This window comes from Nicotiana tomentosiformis, chromosome 8, assembly GCF_000390325.3.
Source record: "Nicotiana tomentosiformis chromosome 8, ASM39032v3, whole genome shotgun sequence".
NCBI lineage: Eukaryota > Viridiplantae > Streptophyta > Magnoliopsida > Solanales > Solanaceae > Nicotiana > Nicotiana tomentosiformis.
Window position 1 is genome coordinate 63,996,139 of NC_090819.1, and position 26,684 is coordinate 64,022,822.

General features: G+C 36.9%; 1 protein-coding gene across 1 annotated transcript; it reads left to right on the forward strand.

The window, feature by feature from the left end:
• The first annotated feature begins 9,667 nt into the window (after window positions 1-9,667).
• Window positions 9,668-24,522, forward strand: LOC104110309 (protein TORMOZ EMBRYO DEFECTIVE-like). The gene is made up of 14 exons (XM_009619772.4): window positions 9,668-10,066; window positions 10,414-10,596; window positions 11,112-11,270; window positions 12,003-12,220; window positions 12,976-13,258; window positions 20,022-20,156; window positions 20,316-20,434; window positions 21,639-21,795; window positions 21,918-22,164; window positions 22,260-22,336; window positions 22,638-22,757; window positions 23,246-23,376; window positions 23,500-23,671; window positions 24,061-24,522. The coding sequence occupies exons 1-14, from the start codon at window positions 9,776-9,778 to the stop codon at window positions 24,355-24,357; spliced, it is 2,589 nt and encodes an 862-aa protein (XP_009618067.1). The 5' UTR covers window positions 9,668-9,775; the 3' UTR covers window positions 24,358-24,522.
• Window positions 24,523-26,684: the final 2,162 nt, after the last annotated feature.

Genomic DNA, 26,684 nt, shown 5'->3' on the forward strand with positions numbered 1-26,684 from the left:
CCTCTTGTTCATGGTAGCCTTAAATTATAAAAGCTCTGTTTATGTACTATTCAAACAGACTATGTATTTATTTCATTTCCGCTTTGTATACTCTATTCTTAGAAGCTCATGATTTGCACTACCAGTTCTTGGGGATTGTATAAGATCAGGATCTTTATTTACTTAAATTGCTTTAATAATTATTATTAAAATTGGTTAGTTGGAAATTGACTTACCTAACGGGATAGGTTAGGTGTCATCACGACTAGTTAGATTTTGGGTCATGACACATTCAGACTTTGTTATCATTTAGATGCTCATGTACTTAGTGACACCGGGTTTTGGGAATGTATTTTATGTCAGTGAATTGTGTGGTTTTCTATGAAATTCAAATATCATGTTTTCAAACTTAAGAGAAAATGTGGCTTATTGAGGTTGTCGGCTTGCCTAGTATTGAGATAGGCGCCATCACGACATGTTAGGATTTTGGGTCGTGACAAATTGGTATCAGAGCCCAGGCTTACATAGGTCTCACGAGTCATGAGCAGGTTTAGTAGAGTCTTGTGGATCGGTACAAAGACATCTGTACTTATCTTCGAGAGGCTGCCGAACTCTTAGGAAATTTTCACTATGTTGTATTATATCGTGTGGAATTTATTCAACTTGAAACATAACTCTTTGAATTCCTTCCACGCATTCTGTGCGCATGTGAGCGCTCAGTATCAGCTGTGCATCGTTGGCTTGTGATTCCGTGAATGAGATTCAAGATGTATATTCTGTTTTTTGGTGATGGACCAGTCTAGAGGACTTGAGGCCAGGTTTAGACCGCAGCTTATACTCGACAGTTTCGATTGTGAGAACTTGTACATTTGGACTCATATGTCCGGTAATGTCCTTACGAGAAGAATTCATGGCTCGATGAGTAGTGAAATGGCTATATGATAAGTATGATGTGAATGCGGGATGTGTTAAGATGGTCTGAATCTTGATTTGACGTATAGTCTCAAGTATGAATGTGTTGAGGGATCTTTCACGTTGTTAAATTGTGGGACAAATTAAATCTCATGTCGTATTGATGAGTTCAAACTCAGATAGACTAAGTGATTGCATAGTAATTGTGACTGCGAAAGGGTATAACAAGATACTAATTTGCGGCTAAGTGGGTGGGTTATCCCCTGGAGTAATCTACGTATGTGTGTTCCTTATAATGTGAGCGGAGAGTTTCTTTTCTGCCAACGGGGTATGTGTGTTGAGATTTGAATTTGAATCTGGTTGAGAAAGTTGACTTGAGTATTAAAAGAATGAAGGCGAGCTTAGTAAATGATTTGAGGTATTTTATGGTTTGTGTTACCTGAGCTTGTAAAAACTTTTCGTGGAATTGACTGCGGGATGCTAGGTGATAGGCGTGTTGGCGTGCACCGTAGGAATTATGACTTGGTCAAATTCCATGGAATTGTGTAGTTGAATAATTTGTTGTTATCTGTACATTCTCCATGTACTAGAGAAATTGATCCACAAATCATGTTTAGATTATATGTTGGCACTGTAGGGACCCACAGAGGTCGTGTACATGTTGAACTATCTGTTTAATTATTGTTTATACTCAGTCATAGTTTACTTATTTATTTTATCTCAGTCTCTATTGTTCATCATTAATGCATCATATCATTGTTGTTTGGGATGATTTCATGATTATTGAGAGCCCGAGAGACTGGAGAGATTTATGACTGAGTGAGGCCGAGGGCCTGATTGTGAGATATTATATTATAGCCGTGAGTTGTCCGTGCAACACGTAAGTTGTCCGTGCGGATCCATATATTATATTATAGCACGTGAGTTGTCCGTGCAGCACGTGAGTTGTCCGTGCGGATCCATATATTATACTATAGCACGTGAGTTGTTCGTGCAGCACGTGAGTTATCCGTGTGGATCCATATATTATACTATAGCACGTGAGTTGTCCGTGCAATACGTGAGTTGTCCGTGCAGATCCAGATATTATACTATAGCACGCGAGTTGTCCGTGCACCACGTGAGTTGTGCGTACGGATCCAGATGTTGATACTATAGCACGTGAGTCGTCCGTGCAGCACGTGAATTGTCCGTGCAACACATGAGTTGTCCATGCAGATTATAACGCTTGGGCTGTAGGAGCCCCTCCGGAGTCTGTACACACCCCAGTGAGCGCATGTACCTACTGAATGCGAGTGCTGAGTGCTGAGTGAATGGAATGGCTGAGTGATTGTGGTCCCGAGAGGATGCATTTGATTTCATTACTGTTGCACTTTGGCTGTCATATATCATTGTTTTTTTTGTTTGGAAATTTCTGAGAGATATTATCTTATGATTCAGTTGAACTTGACATGAAATTACTGTTTTGGCCTTAAATGTTAAACTTGAAAGCATGCCTACCTTATTATGTTGGAAATTACTGTAATTGGACTCAGCTGTGAAGCTCGTCACTACTTTCAGTTCTTTATTTAGTATTGCTACTTGATGAGTTGGTTGTACTCATACTACACCCTGCACCTCATGTGCAGATCCAGGTACCTCTGGACACGGCTGTTGCTAGTTTTTCGGAGTTTTATTTGTGGAGACTATCGAAGTAGCTGCTTGGCGTCTGCAGACCTTGACTCTCTTCTTTTCAGTTGTTGTATTATTTTACATTTTTCAGACAGTGTTTTTATCAGTCAGACTTTGTTATCATTTAGATGCTCATGTACTTAGTGACACCGGATTTTGGGAATGTATTTTATGTCAGTGAATTGTGTGGTTTTCTATGAAATTCAAATATTATGCTTTCAAACATAAGAGAAAATGTGGCTTATTGAGGTTGTCGGCTGGCCTAGCATTTAGATAGGCGCCATCACGACATATTAGGATTTTGGGTCGTGACATTCGCGAAGAGCACCGCCTATCTGGTTTTCGCGATCGCAATGCACTCTACGCGTTCGCGTAGGCTTAATCCCCCCACCTCCGCATTCGCGAGCCTGGGCTCGCGTTCGCGTAGAGTAACACATTTCCCAGCCCCCGCCTCTCTAATTCAATGTGTTCGCGATGGTATGGCCACATTCGCGAAGGGCAGTCCCCCCCACTGCTCCGCGTTCGTGACCAATAACTTGCGTTCGCACTGAGTAAACTCACCCCCAGTCCCAGATATGTTTCGCGATAGCGGGACTTTCTTCGCGATCGCGAATAAGGAAGTACCAGAAACCAGCATAAGTCAAAAACCAGAAATTCTAAGTTCAAAACTTCCGTAGCCTATCCGAAACTCACCCGAGCCCTCGGGGCTCCAAACCAAACATGCACACAAGTCCAAAAACGTTATACAAACTCGCTCGCGATCAAAACACCAAAATAACTCCTAGAACTATGATTCGGACACCAAAACGAATGAAACTTTCAATGAAACTTAATAACTTTTAATTTTTCAACCGGATGTCCGAATCACGTCAAATCACTTCCGTTTTGCATGAAATTTTATAGAAATAAATACAGTAACTGACCTATACTAAGTTTCGGAACCAAAAGTTAGACCCGATATCAATAAAGTCAAACATCAGTCCAATTTATAAATTCTTTAAACCTTTAAACTTCAATTTCTTAACAAATTGCGATAACTCGAGCTAGGGACCTCCGAATTCGATTCCGGGTATACACCCAAGTCCCAAATTATGATACGACCTACCGGGATCACCAAAATACGGATCCGGGTCTGTTTGCTCAAAATGTTGACCGAAGTCAACTTAAATAAAATTTTAAGGCACGAATTCACATTTTAATTAAATTTTTCACATAAGAGCCTTTCGGAAAAAGACTCGGACTGCGCACGTAAATCGAGAAAGGCTAAAAGGAGCTATTTGAGATTTCAAAATACATAATTAAGGGTTAAAACTCTAGATGACCTATCGGGTCATCACAATTGAGGAGCTACAACGAGCTTTAATAGTTGAATTTTAATTATAATTTCTCAAAACAAAATCTAGAAAGCTAAGAACTAATCAATAAGAAAAAGATATAAGAAATCTTGGTGGGTTTATCAGGTGATTTTTTTAAACAAGGAAGAAGATGATCCTATTTAAAATTTAATAAAAAAAGAAACTAAAAATTTGACATTTGATATAAAAATTCTCTTGGTCACGCACTTCATTTGTGGTAAAAACACGCACTGACCACGTGGTTAAAATGGTGTGTCTTAGAACACTCTAGAAAGATTAGGTATGTAAAAGATTGCACGTGATAAAAAGGTATATAACATAGATTTGGGTGCAAGGTCGATGGGTATACTATGTATTTTGCCCTATATTTATACACATAAAATTTATTGAAGCAGCTACAATATATCATAGAGTATATGTGATCAATGCGAAAGCACAACCTGGGGCAGGACCACCCCAAGCTCCTCAATATGCTAATGTTCTATTCATTTGGTTGTAGACACTGTGTTCAATTCAGAAGTATTCGTTCTTATATATTTGACATTGTATTCAATTTCACTAATTTGAATTCAATTGTATTCAAATAACAAAAAATTAAGAAATAGGGTGTATACCGCTCTATTCAATTCAGCTGTATACACTGTATTCAATTCGGCTATATTCATTCATAACTATTTTACATTGTATTCAATTTCACTGTATTCAATTCGTCTGTATTCAAACAACAAAAAATAGTGATATTCGGTTGTATTCAATTCACGGTATTTATTCATAGCTACTTTTACAGTGTACTCAATTTACCGTATTTAATTTGGTTGTATTCAAACAATAAAAATTCAAAAAATTACAGGCATCTGCCACAAAAAATAACCTTCGGAATACATAAATACATGCAAAAATACAAAACAATTAACTGTATTTGCATTGAAAAATACATTATACACTTAAATTTGAGTGTATTTGTATAGAATATCATATATTTGTATCATTGTATGTGACTCAATAGCAAAGAAGAGAAGAAAGTTCGTTGGAGATGTGTCACGACCCCAAATTCCCTCCGTATGATGTCGTGATGGCACCTAGTCTCTAAGACTAGGTAAGCATATCAATGCGTAATAACAATAAAAATGTGAAATAAATAAATCTGAAATTCACATAATTACAACTCCCAAAATCCGGTAGGAATAAGTCACAAGCTTCTAAGAATTTTTCCTTTAAGGTCTCTATATATCAGAGTCTAAAGAAAATAAAGAAGCAATATAATAAGGATAGAAGCTGGGGACTCCGAAGTCTGCGGACGCTGGCAGATAAACCTCGAAGTCTCCGTACACAGGTAACTCATTGATATCTGGGCTAGTAGGAAGTACCTGGATCTGCACAAAAAGATGTGCAGAAGCATAGTATAAGTACACCACAACGGTACCCAGTAAGTGTCAAGCCTAACCTCGGTAGAATAGTGATGAGGTCAGGTCAGGCCCTACTGGAATAATAAAAGACATGGAGAAAAGTTTAACTATATAATCACAAGAATGACAATGGGGATAAATCAAGTAAGTAGTATGTCACAATTTAACTATACAGAATAAGGGCAATTAACACCTCGCGGAAGGGAAACGGAAATTTACAACTTTAAGGAAAACACCAAAAATAACCAAAGGCAATGCCGCCATAAAGAAATATTAACAAGGACACTCCCGAGATACCGCCTTGTAGTCCCAAATCATAAATAAAATATCTCATTTCCTTATATCACCGTGGGAGCCTTCACATTAAATTTTAAAGAAATCATTTTTCCCGAAATAGAATCTCGCGTTTTAGCCACGCTTATCACACCGCATGACTTCTAGTAGTTCCTCTACTAGCCACGCGTATCAAGCCACCCTTATCTCACCGCATGCGTTTCAACACCCAGACCTTATACCACCGCATGCGTATCAATATCACAATTTATCACAATCTCCACCTCAAGTGCTCAAATATTTCAAATTGCCAATATAAATCAACAACAACAATATTTTCCACAATAGGGAGCTCACGGCTCAATCACAATGAGTACAAAAATCTCACAAAATATTCGGGAATAAATAACTCAGCAAAAATAATATTTTCATAATTTTTAACACGTTGCCTCAATACCAAATTTAAAATATCAGTTACTTCGTATTAATAATATTTAAATTAAAGAAATTCAACCTTCAAATAATGCACAGAATAAAAGAAACCAAGTTTCAACTAAACAGGTAAAACAATTAGCAAGAAAAGGTCAAGCAAATTTAAAGTATAGAAATTAAATCAATGATGAAGAATATAACAAGATAAATAATTTAATTAATATGCAACAGTGATCTACACAATTTAAAGATATAATCTTCCACATTTAATCCGTGTACACACTCGTTACCTCATGACATGACTTTCAACACATTACAATTATCATATCAATACCAATCCTAAGAGAAATTTTTCCCACACAAAGATAGACAAGTCACTTACCTTGAACCATGCTCAATCAGTCAAGTAGTATGCCTTTTCCTCGATTTTCCGACTCCGATCGGCTCGAATCTAATCATAATTAATTCGATTCAATCAATACAAATTATAGGAATTTCCATAAGAAAACACAATTTTTCTAACAAAAATCCGAATTTTAACCCAAAAATCGTCCGTGGGGCCCATGTCTCAGAATCCGACGAAACTCATAAAATCCGACAACCCATTCAACCACGAGTCTAACCATACCAAAATTACTAATTTCCGACAACAATTCGACCCTCAAATCCTCAATTTTATCCAAGAGGTTTTTCTAAATCTTCCAACTTAATTCACCAATTAAATGTTAAAAACAACCATGGATTCGGGTAATTTGACCAATATTGAGTTAAGAACACTTACCCCGTTGTTTTCCTTGAAAATATCCCGAAAATCGCCTCTTCCTGAGCTCCAATTTGGTAAAAATAAAAAATGGGACAAAGTCCCATTTTCAGATCTTAAACATTCTGTCCAGGTTCGCATTTGCGGACAAAAACTTCGCATTTGCGAATGAACAATAACCTCCCATGAACATTGTCCGCAATTACGATAAATTGTTCGCAATTGCGAACTACACTAAAATCCAAAATCATCGCATATTGCGATAAATTGTTCGCAATTGGGAGTGAACAGTAACCTCCAATGAACAGTGTTCGCAATTGCGAATGAACAACACCTCACCAGAAACCAGCAAACTCAAACTTCTCCAAAATGATCTGAAACCACCCCAAAACTCATCCGGCACCTCTCGGACACAAACCATATATGAATTTCAATCAGAAAACACGCTACGAACCTGCTCACGCACTCAAAATACTGAAAAGAGGTCGTCTTGACCCGATATTGACCATGGTCAAACTCCCAAATTTCTTAATTTTACTAGTCTCTCAACCAATGATCCAAAAATACACCCAAGCCCCTCGGGACCCCGTCAAATCATACCAACAAGTCCTAAAACATCATACGAACTTAGTCGAAACTTCAAATCATATAAAACAACGCTAAAACCACGAATCATACCCCAATTCAAGCTTAAGAAACTTAAGAATTTCCAACTTCTACATTCGATGCCGAAACCAATCAAATCAAATCCGATTGACCTCAAATTTTTCACACAAGTCATAAATGACATAACGGAGCTATGAAAATTTTTCAGAACTGAATTCCGACCCCGATATCAAAAAGTCAACTCCCCGGTCAAACTTTCCAAAAATTCAACTTTCGCCATATCAAGCCTAATTCTACTACGAACTTTCAAATAATTTTCTGGACACGCTCCTAAGTTCAAAATCACCATACGGAGCTATTGGAATCATCAAAATTCTATTCCAGGGTCATTTTCACATAAGTCAACATCCGGTCAACCTTTTCAACTTAAGCTTTCAACCTTGAGACTAAGTGTCTCAATTCATTCCGAAATCTCTCTGGACCCGAACCGACTACCCGGCAAGTCACATAACAGTTATAAAGTACAGAATAAGAAGTAAATGGGGGAACGGGGCTACAATTTTTAAAACGACTAGTCGGGTCGTTACAAGATGACTTCTTACGGCCAAGCAAAATACTGCATATATTATATTAAACTAAAAAAGGGAAACAAACAAAATTCGGCCAGATCTGAGAATACACTAGTATCTACCAAAATTCGGTCAGACAAATAAAAATCCGACCATAATGTGTGTTTTGTTGTATTTAATTCGGCCACAAGAAATAAAATATACTCAAATCTGAGAAATACACTCAGATTTGAGAAAATATACTCGGATCAGAGAAATCCGGTTGGTTGGCCATGGATTTCAGCCAGCGATGACGACAACGACGGAGGTAATGACGAAACCGATCTGGAATGAGGAATTTGAGATACTAAATTGAGGAATTTTAATAGCGGGTGAGCGAATAAAGGGTACAAAGGAGAGACAAAATAAAAATGAGGACGGACGGCAGTGTTCCAACGGGCAAGGCCGGCGGTGGTTCTCCGACGAGATTGTAACACCGGAGAGATAGAGAGTTTAAGGGAGATGGGGGAGGCGGCTGAAGATGAAAGGAGGAAGAGAGGAAAAGGTTAATTTAAGGTTAGAAATCCCTTAGAGAGGGCATTTGCTATAAAATTCAAAATATGGCTATGTATTATAATTAGTTTAAAGTGTATTTATTTATGATAAGTATAGTGTATAATTTAGTTATACCATGTAAATTTTCAATTAGGAAGAGTTTATGTGTATTAAGGTGGGCCCAAAAGCCTAATGAAGTATCAACAATCCAAAGACAAACTTATCAATAAATTTGTCTGTAGAGTAAATTATCAACAATCCAAAGACAAACTTGTCAGTAGAGTCCATCGTTCTTGTGGGCCCACTGTAATGGCTGACATAATATTGCATCTGAAGACACGCGTAAGACACTAAATAAAAGAGTATATCAAAACATCGTCAAAATGTCCCACACGACAAAAATTTATCAAGATGCTACAGTACCAATACAAAATTAACCAATCAGAGTAGCTCAAAAATCTGCAATGTCAACTTTACCTTTTGACCGCAAGCACAATGACGACCGGAAGCTCTTGAACTCTCCTTTTTATTAAAAGAAATTTTGATAAACATCTATTGTTTAGTGGCTATTAACTTTCTATAATTACTATTCAGTTGTTACGGTAGTGTATTCACATGTATTCGCGATACTGTATTCATGAATACAACAACAAAAAGAGTCTATATTCGCGTCATGTATTCATAAATACAACAGTAAAAAGCGCCTAAAATCAGGGCAGTCCAGCTGTACGCGCATGTATTCACATGTATTCGCGCCATGTATTCACGAATACAACAACAAAAAGTGCCTAAAATCAGGGTAGTCCAGCTGTACGCGCATGTATTTACATGTATTCGCGCTGCTGTATTCATGAATATAGCTGTATGCGCATGTATTCGCGCGCATGTATTTATGAATAGAGTAACAACAATCCCTTAATAATAGAGAGGAAGAACATAAGTAACGTATTTTATGCCTTATTTCATGTCTCAATGATAGTATATACCATAAAATACTTATCTTGTTATAAAATATAAAAGTTAGTTATAGAAAATAATATTTTAAAATAATTTTGGTTTATAATAAATAAGACTGTTTTTATTAACTTGTAGGAAAAATAGTAATATTTGGAATTTGGGCCCGTACGGCCTTCTGTAAGCAGTTTATAAAAGGTCGAAACCTATAAATATATGGCTTTAGCACTCGTTGAAATATAAAACCCTTAACCCCTCTCCTCCTTGTTTGTGTTGAGCAAACTGGTGCAAATTCTCGATTATTGTGGTTATGAATTTATAATAATGGAATTGAAGAAGAGTTACAAGTGTGTCAAGTCTCTTGAGCAATTCTACACTGGAGGCCCTTATGTTGTTGCCTCGGATGGTTCGTTTATGGTATGTGCGTGTAATGACACAATTAAGCTGGTCGAGTTATCCTCTTCGATGATAAAATCTACAATAGAAGGCGATTCTGAACCAGTGACAGCTCTTGCTCTTAACCCTAATACTAATAATATCCTCTTTTCTGCTAGCCATAGTCGCCTAATTACAGTTTGGGACCTTTCCACCCTCAAATGCCTACGCTCTTGGAAGGTATGTACTACTCCCTATGTTTCAGTTTATGTGAACCTTTTAATATTTGAGGTGGTTCTTTGACTAAGTTGTTTGAATTATAAATTATCATGACTTATAGTATGAAAAATCTATGTCAAAATTTACTGTCAAAGTTATTAAGTTTGACCCTAGTAGGTTCACATAAATTGAAACAGAGGGAGTAGTATTAATTATCTTTCTTTATGTTGTTGCTTTGTGGAGAAGTGATACTAAATGCTAAAGGTGACCTCCTCTATTGAAGTGAATAACTCTTCACGACTAGCCAAGTTGTAGTTTTGAGTGAAAAAGAATAATGAAACATGACTTTGAGTGGCTGGTTTTTACAGGGGCATGAAGGACCTGTAATGGGGATGGCTTGTGATGCATCAGGTGGATTGCTCGCAACATCAGGGTCTGACGGGAATGTTCGCGTATGGGATGTGGATGGGGGATTCTGCACTCATCAGTTCCAAGGTCATAAAGGGGTTGTCACCACCGTTATGTTTCATCCTCACCCGGACCGCCTGCAGGTGATTGCCAATATTATCCAGTTGTTGCTGTTATACGTTTTATCATGAATTGGTGATGTTCTAGTGGCCTGTGACATCACTTGCAAACTCCATTTTGTATTAAGTGTTAGATATTGAGGATCAAATAAGAAAAAAGTTGTGAAAAAGCTCCTATTTAGATTTTAGGTGATTTTTGTTTTTAATCAAACTGTTCATCTTCTATACTACAATTGGCTATCAAGTAAGCCATTTTTATGTAGCTGTTAGCTGAGTCATTATGCTTATGCTTTCCTGAGCCGAGGGTCTATTGGAAACAGCCTCTCTATCCTCACAAGGTAGGGCTAAGGTCTGCGTACACACTACCCTCCCCAGACCCCACAGTGTGGGATAATACTGGGTATGTTGTTGTTAGCTGAGTCATTGTGCTACTTCTTCCACATATTTGCTAAAGAGGGGTTTTAATGTTAAAGTAACTGCTCCTAATCTTTGTGTTTCTTCTCTTCTTGTTGAACTAAGTGTTTTGTAATTGTCTATAGTTGTTCTCTGGTGGTGATGATGGTTTAGTAAGGGTCTGGGATCTGACACAAAAGGCAAAAAAGAAATGTCTGGCAAAACTAGAGAAACATCAATCAACCGTCACTTCCATGGCAATATCCGATGATGGATGGACTTTGATCACTGCAGGGAGAGACAAGGCATGTTCTCCATTTACTCATCTTTTTCTCCCACTTTTTATTTGACTGGTAGGTTGAGGAAATAATTGCTACTGAGGTCATAAATAATGTAACAAGGACTACAGTAAACTTTATCCATCTTGAGGCCTTTGAAAGATGACTCCAAGAATCTGAGCACAAAGTAGTAGCTTGAATCATGCAACGTATAAACCGGTATAGAGCTTCTAACTATCTTTACCAAAAAAAATTCCCCCTCGTCCCGGACAAACAAAAAAACTTGGATTTCCAGATTGATATGAAGTTATCAACAAGGACAGTCGACCTTCAGTATGTAAGGCTTGAGCATACACCATTGTCAACTTGCTAGACATGAATGTAGTTCCTTGACTTTTTGGTCTGGGTTGGGAGTTACCTGCGAAGGTATGCTCCACAAAATTTGATCAAGAGGGACTTGTAAAGTCAATGAGCATTTTTATATCCTGGTCTTATTGAGTACCTGGTATTTTTTTTCACGCTTTGTCAAGCGGGATTTATCTTAGTCACCAAAACAAGAAAATATTAAAGAATATCTTGTTGTCAAGTAGTTACCTGTATTATACATGCTAGGGGAGACTTCTAGATTGCAGGTAACTAATTGAATGTTTCTGTTTAAAATCATCAGGTTGGAAGTTTTTTTTCTTTTCTTTTCTAATTCTTTATGGGAACACCTTTAATGCCATTTGTGGCACTTGTTGATACTGATACTAATGACAGGTTGTGAATTTGTTTAACTTGCATGACTACGGCTGCCTGACCACAATACTAACACTTGAGTCAGTTGAAACCGTGTGTATAATTGGTTCAGAGTCTCCTTTCGCTGCATGCCTAGCTTCATCAAAACATCCGCAGGCAAAGAACAGAAGTGATGTACCATCAATTAATTTCATCACAGTTGGTGAGCGTGGATTGGTGCGGATATGGAGTTCTGATAGGTACGTGAGAATCACTTTAATGTTCTTAAGAAGATTGAACGTTCAACCCAGTCGAAACTTGAAAGATACAGGAATTCATCTCTTTAATTGCCTTCTCCAACTGCAGTTTCTTTGATCTGTTGTCTTCTAAAGTGTTCTCATTTATTGTTGATTTCTCTTGCAGTGAGTAACTAGAGTTTTCCATGTGCTACTCATGTGAACAGCTCTCTGGGAAATCATATTTTAGAGATAACCTATCCATTATCATGCCTATAATTTATAAATTCAATATGTATCATAGTAGACACTTCACTCATGCGATTCCTGCATTTCTGTGAGATATCATGACAACTTAAAATAAACATTAGGCGGAATGAAGGGGCATGATTTCCTTCTCAAAAAGAAAAGAAGAGGCATAGTTTGTGCAGATCTTGAGAATAACTTTTGGGCTCTTTAGTTTGATTATCCAAATTCAGGGAGAGACAATGTGAGATAGAGGGTTTGAAATGGGCATTCACTGTAAAAATAAATACTCAGAATTTGTGAAAGTAGAAGGTATTTAAGGCATCCATTACTTTTTATAGAAAGACTTTAAGAGGTTTATTTTGGTATGTAAAGAGGGAGAAGGAGGATCGGTGAATCAAAATAGTTGCCTATATTAGTGGTGTGACTAGAAACTCAGAACTTTAAAACCATTCTCTGTTCAATATTTTTTTTGCTTCAATCCTCCTAAAATACGGTGGCTTACTAAATCACTCGATATGCTTGTGTAACAGGGCACTGTGCCTCTTTGAGCAGAAAAACTCCGATATCACCATAAGCTCTGACAATGAATATTCAAAGAGGGGCTTTATTTCTGCTTTGATTTTGCCTGCAAGTCAAGAGTTGCTCTGTGTTACAGCAGACCAGCAGTTTTTTCTCTACTATCCAGAGGAATCTGTAGGTAGTATGAATCTACCTCTTAGGAAGAGGTTTGTTGGATACAATGAAGAGATTGCAGACATGAAATTTTTGGGTGATGATGAACAGTTCCTTGCCGTCGCAACAAGTGTAGAGCAGGTAAGTTCCTTAATGCTTTTCTGGGTTTAAACTATTGAGTAATGTATGGAATACTGCAGATAATGGTCCAGCTTGTTTGGCCCATCTTGAAGTTTCTCTTCAGAATTTGACATCCTTGAATATCTTTTCTCGAAATTAAATGAATGAGTTGTGGGGGGCGTGAGATCTACAATTTGACCCATTATTAGGTTATGCTTTATACTTTGTTATAATTATATGCATTTTCAATAAATATCAATAAACTAGTCTCTCGGCACACGCGTTGTGCGTGTACCGTCTCAAAACATATAGCTATTACTTATTAAAAATTGTGTTTGAGACAGAAAATAAAAGTTAACGAAAAAAGTATAAGTAAAACAAAATAATGATTGTTGATTCTATTTAGCTACATAGACCCTTGTGGTCCGGCCCTTCCCCGGACCCCGCGCATAGCGGGAGCATAGTGCACCGGGCTGCCCTTTTAGTCTATTTGGCTAACCCAAAAAGAAAAGGAACTCTATTTCATTTTATATTTCTCTGACACCTTGTTTAGTTTTATAATTACAAAAGTTGCTCAGTAAAATATTGAAGGCTCGTATTTTAGCAGGACAAAAGATGCAATCAGGAACTTTTTGCAACTTGAGAAGATCCTAAATTCACATAGAAAATATTAATATTAAATCCTAATATTAATCGTAAAATGTAACCAAAACGTATTGCATTAAACTATAAATTATTGCATTAAACATATCTCCATTTCCCTTATTCCCTACTCTTCTGATAAAAGCCTTAAGTAACCATTTTATGTTTTGCATCTTCAATCATGTTTCTGTTAAGGCTACATCTTTTATTTGTTGAATAGAAGCAAAATATTTTTTCCACTCTTCACAATGCCATCCTGAAGATAATTTGTCTTCAATATAAAAGCAAATATAGATATTTCTGTGACAAATAAATCGTTTTCTTGAGCCGAGGGTCTTCCGGAAACAACTTCCCTATCCTTCCGGGGTAGGGGTAAGGTCTGCGTACACTCTACCCTCTCCAGACCCCACTAGTGGGATTCTACTGGGTTGTTTTTTTGTGACAAATAAAGTAATGTAGATATTGTTGTTGTTGTTGCCTCTTGCCCTCTTACAATTTGAACAAAGAATATGACCGTTTCAGATCTCTACGTGTAAAAAATCATCTCTTGTGAAAAGGTCATAAAACTAAAAAAAGTTTGTAAAGGGCTAAAAAATCTTTTGTGAGAAGCTTTTTTTTTGGGGGGGAAATAAGTAGCAGCAACAACAACTAACAATAATAATTGATGTCTCTTGCCCTCTTACAATTTGAACAAAGAAAATGACCGTTTCAGATCTCTCTGTGTAAAAAATGATCTCTTGTAAAAAGGTCATAAAACTAAAAAAAGTTTGTAAAGGGTTAAAAAACCAACAACAACAACAACAACCCAGTGGAATTCCACAAGTAGGGTCTGGGGAGGGTAGTGTGTACGCAGACCTTACCGGCTTACCCCAACAACAACAACAACAACCACCTAGTGGAATTCCACAAGTGGGGTATGGGGAGGGTAGTGTGTACGCAGACCTTACCCCTACTTCGGAGGAGTAGAGAAACTGTTTTCGATAGACCCTCTGCTCAAGAAGATGAAAAGAGGCAGTGGAGCAGTAATAGCAAAGGAAGCAAAAAAGATAACGCCAACAACATAATAACCAGAAAATAGAGAGAGAATCAATAACAATAAGCAGTAATAATGGCACAGTACTACAGACACAATGGAGTAATATGGGTACAACAAGAGCCACTAGCATCCTAAGACAAAATTCTATCAGACTAGCCTTTTACGACCTAACATGCAACCTTAAAGAAGTAATATGGACACAACTGAAGCTACTAGCAGCCTAAGACGAAGCACTATCAGACTAGCCTCCTACCTTCTAACTTACAATCTTAATGCTCGACCTCCACAACTTCCTATCAAGGGCCATGTCCTCGGAAATCTGAAGCCGCACCATGTCCTGCTTGATCATCTCTCCCTAATATTTCTTTGGCCGCCCTCTACCTTTTCTCATACCCGTCAAGGCCAGCCGTTCACACCTCCTTACTGGGGCATCCAGGCTTCTCCTCCGCACGTGCCCGAACCATCTAAGCCTGCCTAGCTTCCCGCATCTTGTCTTCCATGGGAGCCACGCCCACCTTCACCCGGATATCTTCATTCCTAATCTTATCCAGCCTAGTGTGTCCGCACATCCATCTCAACATCCTCATTTCTGCAACTTTCATCTTCTGGATATGAGAATTCTTGACTGGCCAACACTTTGCAACATATATCATGGCCGGTCTAACCACCGCTCTATAGAACTTGCCTTTAAGTTTTGGAGGCACCTTCCTGTCACACAAAACACCAGACGCTGGCTTCCATTTCATCCACCCCACCCCTATACGGTGCGTACTATCCTCGCCAATCTCCCCGGCCCCTGGAAATTGAGAAGTTTTTTTTTAAATAAGTAGTATTATTACCAAAGTGACAAGGTTCAGTACAAAGAAATAGATCTGACCAACTAGGCTCAGAATCTGCCAATCAAATGTCAATCAAATTTGTATCCTAGCTTAATTAGGATAGAAATTCATATGCTCCAAGCTCCTTGCAATCTTCATCTTCAAGCTTCCTCGACAGAACACCTCTTGTATAACCTGCCTAATAATTGTTGCTTCAGGTCTCTGCTTTCGCTGGAAAATACGCTGGTTTCTTTCCTGCCATAAATGGTATATTGCACCAGCCAAAGACATTCGATATATCTCATGTTGCCCCTTCATACCTCTTGCATATGTGCTGCTCATTGCACTTCATTTTGCCAATTGAGATACCCCTGGAAACACCTAGCCATTGTAGCAAACTGTCCCATACTTTAGCAGAGAACACACAGTCAAAAAACAAGCGACTGTGGCTCTCAGACATAGCATTGCATAATGGGCAGGTCCCGCTGTCAACAACACCCCATTTTGCCAGTCGATCACGTGTCAAAAGTCTCTCCATGATAGCCAGTTGCAGTATAAATATTCATTTAGGACAGCCCTGGTTATTGCAAGTTAACCTTCTCCATTCCACTTTAATGAAATCTCCTCTCATCTCCGTGTAAAGCTTCTTGGAAACTGGGAGCAAGTCTACTTCATTCCACCAACAAGGGAACCCGCAACCGCTACCCTTTGGGTACGCACTGGGTAAATCTCGCTTCTGTGCAATATCCCGCAAACCACACAAGAGAGATAACCCGCACTAAGCAAGCCTCGTGCGACGAGCTCAACCCAGGTTTCAGACCTGAGACCTCATTATGGAAGCCCCATGCTCAACCAACTGAGCTACCTTGCAGGTAATATTATCTAAATATTTCTTGGCATCAAGGATTTTATGAATGATCCAAGATGGTTGCTTTACATTGAGCATCCCAAATAGAACCCCCTTTGATGTAGTAATTATGGATCCAAGCAACCCATAGCTTGTCCTTTTTAGCACATAAATTCCATAGCAATTTACATATAGCAGCCCTGTTCCAGCTTTGCATGTCTGTCAAGTTTAAGCCACCAGCACAAATGGGATAGCTTAATCTTTCCCAAGCAATTAAAGCCCTCTTTGACACATTAGTATTACTAGTCCAAAGGTATTGTCTACAAATAGCTTCAATGACTTTCACAATCTTCTTAGGGAGGATAAAGATTTGAGACCTGTACATTTGAATGGAAAGTAATACACTTCTGATCAGCTGAATTCTCCCAGAATAAGATAAAAACTTGGCAGTCTAAGAAGTAATTTTCCCCAACATTTCCCCAACATTGTGAGAAGCAATTTTTTATTCTGTAATGCTGTCTCTACGGGTCCCTATCATTTTCCAAACAAAAATTGTGCTGGGAGCCGGAATGTGCATCATGGAGAGCTTAGACAAAACCCAAAAGCGTAACATCCTTGTTCTTCTCACAAGGAGCCTAAGACTTCTATGATTGAATCATGGTCATCAATATATTCTAATTTACACTAATAACTAAAAAGAAGAATACAATTCATCTTAATCTTTTGTGTAGGGCTGCTTGTATCTTCAAAGCACCTTGCATTCCTCTCCTTCCATATTGTCCACCAAATAGCTGCGGGGACAATTTTCCATCTGTCTTTGTTAGAAGTAGAGTTCCCCCCTGTATTCCAACTTTCCAGAATTCAAAGGTTCTTTCTGGCATTGTCCACCTAATACCCCTTAGGTTGATGAACAATTCCCACAATTGCCTGGTCACTCTACAATGTAGAAACAGATGACTAATTGTCTCTGCATCTTGTCCATATAAATAGCATCTAGAACAAATTGGCAATCCTCTTTTCCTAAGCTTTTCCTGAGTAAGTACTACTACTTTAGCCACCAACCAAGTAAAGCATGCCACTTTGTATGGTATTTTAACTTTCCATATTTTAACTGTTTTGAGATACCTGATTCAAATCTTTGTAGGCTGAACTTACTGTATAACTTGCATTGCTGTGCTTCTTCCATGAAAGAGTGTCTTCCCCCTCTTGCAATCCTCTGCCTTGTTAGAATTCTGCAATTCTAGGCAATTCCCAATTTTGAAGTAGTCTTCTGAATGTTAAGTTCCATCCCTGAATCCCTCTTACATCCTTCATTATAGCTCTGTAAAAATGTCGGGGAATAAAACCTTCAAGCATCCTATTCCCAGCCAGTTATCTTCCCAGAATAATATTTTCCTTCCATCCTCACATTAAATTTCAATTTGGATGAAAGATTTGGCCACAGGTTCCTAATTAATCTCTATAAACTGGTTCCATAAGGATTCTTCACCTCCCTAGTCATCCAGAAGCCTTTTTTTTCATACTTTGCTTTTATCACTCTTCCCCGTAGTGTTTGTTCTTCCCTTGTAAATCTCCACAACCACTTCATTGATAGACATTTGTTTTGCCTTCTCAGATTTCTCATTCCCAATCCCCCTTCTTGTTTACTAATGGTCTAACTCTTTCCATTTAACTAAGTGAAATCCTTTCTTCTCTTTATTTCCATGCCATAAGAAATTCCTTCTCATGACTTCCATTCTCCTTTCTACACTTGCAGGTGAAGGGAATATGGACATCATGTAGGTTGGGAGAGCATCTAGCACAGAGTTAATAAGAACTAGTCTACCTCCCAAAGAAATGTATTGTGTTTTCCATCCGGCTAACTTTTGCTCACATCTTTCCAGAACTCCATTCCATATTTCTTTGTATTTGCTTTTTGCTCCCGAAGCATCCCCAAATAGATAGTAGGAAAAGAACCGACTTCCCCTCCCAGAATGTTTGTCATGTTAGGCATCTCATTAACAGGATAAAATCTGACTTTTCCTCCAATTAATATGAAGTCCAGAAATAGCTTTAGAGAGGATAAGGATAATCCTAATATATTTTGCTTGACGTTCTTCTGCACCACACATAATTAGAGTATAATCTGCATATTGAAGGTGAGTAATTTCCAACCTCTCAACTTGACTACTTGCAACATTGAAACCCTTGATCCACCCATTGCTATGTGCAGTCTTCAATATGTTGTTCAGCCCTTGCTATTATGAAGAGAAAAGGTGAGAGGGGGTCACTCAGACCCCTTTGGGCCAAAGGGGAAACAACTTTAAATTTACAATACGAATCTTTATTGTGACAATCTGGACAAAATTAACAAAAGAAAGATATTTCTGCCGACAAATGGCGAGTCAACATTATTTGTCATTTATCAATGGAAGAAAATAAAGTGTAAAGTACCAACTTAATTGGCTCAGTGCATTAAATTGTTAGAATATTTCTGTTAAATATTTTGATGCAATAAGTATGACAAGTAAAATATTATTTAATATCTTATGAAAACAAATTTACCATCAAATAATTTGATTACCCTATCGATGAAAATGGTAACACTCACCGTTACGTTGTGTCAGCAAGTCATGATTGTGGATGGAAGTTTAGGCATATCCACCACATATTCCTCACACTCCCATAACTTTCATTCATTGTTCTTTAAAAAGTGGTGGACTTTCTTTTTGGATTGTCTCATGATCCTAGTTTATTGTCTATTATCCATTATGTGATAAGAAGAAAATCACAATTACGCTTTTATTTTCCCATGCTTGGTGAACTCTGTATTGCCCAAGATCTTGCCAGAGCCATTGGTGTTACTGCATGCACAAATATCAAGTCATCATGAACCGGGAAACAATTAATTTTCATGTTGACTCTATATTTTAAGAATAAGGACTACTTGTAAAATTTCATTTGCAAAAACAGAAATGACACTTGCTTAGAAAAAGAGGTTAAGTGGCATCAAAATAGTTGTGACTATTATGAAGGGGTGTTTTGATTATGTAGCCGTTAGTTTATTTAATTTTTTTAATCAAATAGGATATTTAGGTTAATAATTAGAAGGGCATTTTAGTAATTTAACTTGAAGTTTAAGGCTTCCAACTTTTAATATAATATAGATATAGATCAGAACTGAGGATATCCTCTCATGGTACATACATGCCTTAATAGTCTAAACAGTTCTTTGGTTTTTCATTTATTGTACAAGCCTTTATCTGAGTAGATAACATGCATACGCATTACCCCTTCCGGATTCATTTATTGTGACATAGATTTAGAAATTGCCTTCTTTGGTGTAAAATTGGTGCATGTATCTAAGTAATAGTTTAAATTTAGTTTGGATAAAGCATTCATGTCATCACACTTTAAATTAGACTCTTTTCTGAGGTTCTAAAATGTTGCATATATATACAGGTACGGGTATACGATCTTGAATCAATGTCGTGCTCTTATGTATTGTCTGGGCACACTGATGTTATTTTGTGTCTTGATACCTGTGTATCAAGTTCTGGAAGAACACTAATAGTAACGGGGAGCAAGGACAACAATGTAAGTTTGTCATATTTCTTTTTGCTCTTTAGACAAATATGCAGCATTTTATTTATGCCGTTTCCCTTTCTCTTATGTGCTGGTTTACCAAGATTTTACTTCACTATTCAAGATTAAAACCAATTTTTTCTGCTATTCTTAATTCTGGTGTTTCCATAGGTTAGGTTATGGGATTGCGAGAACAAGTCTTGTGTTGGCGTAGGCATAGGTCACATGGGAGCTGTTGGTGCTGTTGCTTTTTCAAAGAAGCAACGAAACTTCTTCGTGAGTGGTAGTAGGTAAGTGATTATCCCTGAACTCTGCATTGAGCATATCCTTCTTCTGCATATGCCTTTATAAACTTGTGGGGCCGGCATCTTATCCAAATTACATTTTCAGGAATCAAGATTATGTGTCCTAAAAGTCTATGTTTAGCATCAGTTTTGAATTTTGGCTCACAATTAGGAATTTGTAAAGGCGCAGTTTCGAGATCTCGTGCTTTTTAGAATATAGTTGATAATAGAGTCTTTGCCATGACCGTTGTCCATTACAACTAAAACTATTATGCATTGCAAAAAATATGGCCTAAAAAATTACAGGTGAAATGTGACTGTCTAATCTCCTAAAAATTGTTTTAGTGGTTCAAGCCTCCATGTTGTAAAGTGGATTGATCAAATCTCTGTGAATATTTATGCTATCGTTTGGCCCTTGAATGAGCCCATTTATCTCCTAGATACTTCGGTAATAACTCTCTTCTGAATTACAGTGCTCCTCTTTCTTTTTCTTTTTAATCTAGTTATGCCACTCTGAAGCTTCTGCTTGCTTGATATTAATGCTCCTCCACGGATGAAGATTAATGCTGAATCGAGTTTTCCCTCGGTTCTGCTGACTTGAGTTGATGTTTCTTTTACTGGTTGGATGCAAATAAGATAAAAATCGCCTTTGTATCTGTAAAATTTTTATTATTTAGCCTTAAATCGTACGTTTTTTAGGCTTCAAAATCTGTTAAATGATGATTGCTGAAGCAAAATTTTGTAGACGCATTGGTAGGCAAGACTTATGGCCGAAGGGGAGTTAATTAAATTAAGTATTTGATTTTTATTTTATATCAAGCTTTCTGTTTTGCTATTTATATTACTCTAGAATAAGGTTTATGTTTCCTAGTTTCTGAAGGATTATGTTTCCTGCTGCTTTAATAAGACTCCCTATTTAAAGGGGGATTTTGAACCCACGTCATATTTCAACCAAAATAAGAGATCAAAGTTCTCTCTTCCATTGAGCTCTAAGGTTCAACTTCCCTTTAACGAGCTGAATTATACTCAAAATAGGTCGATCTAAGAGCTCAAACAAATGGAAGGGAAATTCGACGTCAATAGGTTTAGATTTTCCTGTTCATCGTCCTATGACTCGATTCTTCTCTAGAAATCCTAACACAAACTAATCTAAATGTTTCTTTATCATATTTTCTAGAAGTTATATCTTTATCTTTCTACATTCTTCCAGTGACCATACTCTCAAGGTATGGAATATGGACGGTGTCTCTGGCAACAATGAAGAAATTATGACTCTGAAAGCAAAAGCAGTTGTAGCAGCACATGACAAGGATATTAACTCTTTGGCAATAGCACCAAATGACAGTCTTGTTTGCAGTGGTTCCCAGGTTTGAAACATTGAGACATCTTATTAAATCTTGGCATAAAAAGCTGCCAAAGGAGACGAATTTGCATTTTTTGCTTCTTGTATATTTTTTTATTCTTGTCCAATTTCGTCATATTTTACTAGGATCGCACTGCCTGCATATGGAGACTTCCAGACCTAGTGTCAGTGGTTACACTGAAAGGGCATAAAAGGGGGATATGGTCTGTGGAGTTTTCTCCAGTTGATCATTGCGTGATAACAGCTTCTGGAGATAAGACGATAAAGATATGGGCCATATCTGATGGATCATGTCTTAAAACATTTGAAGGGCATACATCAAGTGTGTTAAGAGCATCGTTTCTTACCCATGGAACTCAGTTTGTTTCTTGTGGTAACATGACATCCCGAAGCCAATATAGCTTCATTATGTTGATTTTTCTGTTTCTCATAGCCTACTTTTGCTAAAAGATATGACCGTCTCTCCAGGTGCTGGTGGTTTGATGAAGTTGTGGACAGTTAAGACCAATGAGTGTATTGCAACATATGACCAACATGAGGATAAGGTGATTAAGTATTTATGTTATTTAATTTAAATATCTATTCTCTTATAATAGAGCTATCTTTTTATCTCTCCATCCTGGAAAAACTAGTTGATCTAAATTAATGAGTCGACTTGAGCACAGTTAATTTGGTTTTTGAGCGCTGCTATGGTTGCCATTAATATAGCGACATTTGACTACATCACCAAAGATTCGATGAATAAATTTTACAACTGTCATTTGCATTTGGCTTACATTTTTTTGACATATGTTTTTCACACAAAGGATAATTAAATGCTGTTTTCTCCTCTAACTGTCAATCCAGATATGGGCCCTTGCTATTGGTAAGAAAACAGAAATGCTTGCAACTGGCGGTGGTGATGCGGTGATCAATCTGTGGCATGACTCAACAGCTTTAGATAAAGAGGAAGCTTTTCGTAAAGAAGTAAGTGTATCTTGAAATCATATTCATTGAACAGCAATTGTTGGGTGTTACTTGATAATTATAATTCTACTAAGGCATTAGTTTCTGTGGCAGAAAAGATGTTTTATGAGCGTTTAAAATGCCCCAGTGAGGTCCTAATGGCTTGATCACATTTGTTTCGTCTCTCAAATGTCTAAAGCAATTTTGGAGGGTGCTGCTTGTGCCAAAAAAGAAAAGAAAATGAAGGATGCTGCTTGTGCTCTAGTTTGTAATCGCATGCTGTTAGTTTACTTGATTAACGGTATAACCTTGTTATGTGCTTCTGTCTGCTAAAATCTTCGAGGGAATTTGAGAACTAGTTCCGTAATAATTTAAGATGCCTATGGGTTTACAGGCATATTATGAATATCGTGGATTAGTTAATTAGGTGCAATTAGCTATTATTTTGTTTAATTAAACTGAAAATTACTACAAAACTTTCATGTGATAGTGTTATGTTGCTTGTGCAGGAGGAAGGCGTTCTACGGGGTCAAGAGTTAAAAATTGCTCTAATAGATGCTGACTACACCAGAGCCATCCAGATAGCATTGGAGCTTCGAAGACCGCATGACCTTCTAGATATATTTGGTGAAATCAACAGGTAGTCCTGATTTCTCCATTTTTTTAAGTGATGGTTCTAAATTTGTCTTCCCTTTTTGGTTATTGATGGCTGATGTAAATGCTATTGTATCACTACTTTTGTCTGACATCTAGCTCTTGGCAGGGAGAGAGATGCTGGAGATCTGATAGGAAAAGCACTTGAGGCTCTTTCTAAAGAAAAGGTCTATTTGCTTTGGGAATATGTGAGGGAATGGAACACGAAGACAAAGATATATCATATTGCACAGTTTGTTTTTTCCCAATTGGTCAAGATTCTTGATACCGAGACTATTAAGGTACTATTGTCGTGTCTTCCCCCCCCCCCCCCCCCCACCCCCAGAAATACTATAAAATGTGGGCTTTAAAAAAATTGTTAAAATGCTTAGTAGGTTCATTGAATTACATAGTCCAGAAGATTTACCATACAAGTAAGACCTCCGTAAATATTTTTCCATTGCTTTGACAGGCCTTCAAATCATGCTAAATCTCTATCAAGAAAAAGTGGTTTCATATATTAGCTTGGTCTTGTATTGGCATTTCCATCATTCTTTATGGCAAGAAAGTTCATTTAGTTGATTCGCTGCTTGTTCTTAATGCTTGAATACACATACATTTGACTTAAGCATGTCGAACATCAATCTATTGGAACTATTTAAACTTATAAGTCTTTTTTGTTTTAATATAGATAAAGGGCATTGGAGAAGTGCTTGAAGGTGTTATTGGTTATACTCGGAGACATTTCAAGAGACTAGATAGATTAGAAAGGGACAGTTTCATTCTGGACTTTAATTTAGCTAGTATGTTGGTCATTGAGCCAGAAGGGAATGAGGAAAAAATTGAGAACAAGGATGCCACACTTTCTACTGCTGCAGATAGTGAGAAAAAATCATCCAAAAAGCGAAAATTGCATATATCAACACATGTCGCCGGTAAGAAAATGAAGGGGCCGAGTGATACCTCACGCAGTGTATGTTGTCGTTAAAGCAATAAAGTAATTTTAGATTTTAGAAATGAGATACAGGGACTTGTAATTTATTATTAGACTAATTCTATGAGGATTTATTATAAGGTTATTAGGAGAACGTATCATAATAATTTATATGTGAGAGCATTTATTAGGGATATAAATCCTCCCACTTCTCTCTCCCTTTACAAAGTTGCATATATGTTCTAATTACTAAGGTTCCACTTTTTTCTTCTCTCTCCCAATTCTGTAATAGAACGTATCATAATTTATTATTACACTAATTCTATGAGGAATTATTCTGGAGGATTTCAGATATAACTAGTGAAACCTAAATATGCGAAATGATTCTATTCTAATACCCAAATATAAGAAATATGTTAAGATTCCTTTAAAATTCTAAAATTCAAATAGATTAAATTTCATGTTCTAATTATCTACAATTAGTTCTATAATTTTTCTTAATTTTTCACTGCGTAAGAGTTTTTGGTCTTCTAGGGATACTTGAAATGTATTAAGGCGATACTATTTTTAATTTTTCTTAGAAGATGGGTAAAGAACGAGAATTATTTTTAAAAAAAAATACGATCGGTTTAAGTGTTGTACGTGTAACAAAATTTAAATCACGATATTTTTGACATTTTATATATATATATATATAATCTTGTCCGTACAAGTAAAAAGGACGACAAAACATAATGAATAATGATCAGTTTAAGTATCGTATGTGTAACAAAATTTAAATCATGATATTTTTGACATTTAATGTATATGTATATAAATTATAAATATGTATCATCTTTTCCATACAAGTAAAAAGGACGATCTTTTCCATACAAGTAAAAAGGACGACAGCACATAATGAAAGAAAAAAAAAGAAGTAAAACCTAATCCATATACCCAATTATATCAAACACAAAAAGAACTACAATATTGCTGGAGGCTTGAAGTGAACCGACCACAATCATTAGAAGTTTAAGAAGTAGAAAATAACCTCTCGCGTACTCTTTCCATCGTAGGAAAATTATATTTCAGTGTAGCTTCCTTCTTCCCTTATAATAATACATAATCAGCATTTGAGTTTCGGATACCGAACGATTAAATTAAAAAAAAACGTAAACAAAAGTAACCTAGATTATTGGCTTCATAAAATCCCCATATACCGTATAAAGAAAAATACATTCCCACCTGAAAAACAACAGTATAACTTAGTTCTTAAAAATAACCTCATATATTATTGGCTTCGTACTATTAGTCATATACGGTATGAAAAAAAGAATTAAGCAGCCAGTTCCCACTTAAAGAAAATACAACAGTATTATTATTTTATTCTTTCTTTCTTTCTTTTTTAGAATAAAGATGTATGGCAATGCATAGCACATTTTTCATCAAGCTAACAATATCATCAGCGCTAGCCACCAGAATATGGGATATTGATGTTAAAAACGTTGAAGGACCTTATAAATGTAGGATGTGAATCTTTAGCATTCATTGTTGTTCCTAAATGCTGAATATGAAAGGGTGGAAGCTAAGTAACGACCATTTTTGTAACACAACCGTTGATAAAAATGAAGTTGGAGTTGTGTTTGGTTATAGTTTTTGCAAAGAATATTTGGTTGTTTGAATGTAATGAAAGTGAAAACAAGGTTTTTGGTGTTTTTCAATCAAGGCCCTAGGATGACTCAGCAAGCTTGAACTGAAATGCTCTTTGTAAGGTCTATACTTTCCTTTACTCCTACAGTCCTACTCAATGAATTGAAGATGCAGGCAGTGTTCCTGAAAGCCAATCCTTGAAGGAATTGATGGAATTCGGGCATCACCTAAATTGAAAATAATTAATATGTGAACCATCAAAAATAGGGCCGGATCCACTTTCGAGGGTAGGTAACTTCCGAGGGTATCAATGAATTGAGTTTCAGAAATTTGCAACAGCGATTTATGGTAAAGGGCAATACCATAATATCTTCTTAAGACTATACGTGATTTGATATTTGGATAAGTATTGAACCATTTCGCCTCCACACTTTTATCTATGCATCCCAAACCACAACTCCCATCTTCAATTGATCCTATAGGAATGAATAATCAAGAAAATCAATGAATTCATTGCATACAAGACCATATTTGTAGATGGTAAAGGATATTACCTCGTCATTGCCAACTTCTACATGCATCTGGTTCATGTCACTTAGAAAGCAGAGAGGCACACTTGAATTGCAAATCGTCAACGATATCCCTCCTTTGAGAAATAAGTACAAGTATTTTCAGATGAGTGTATGCTCTTGATGTTTGGCTATAATTATATATTTTTAGTGCATTACTTACTATACATTTAGGTGCTTTAA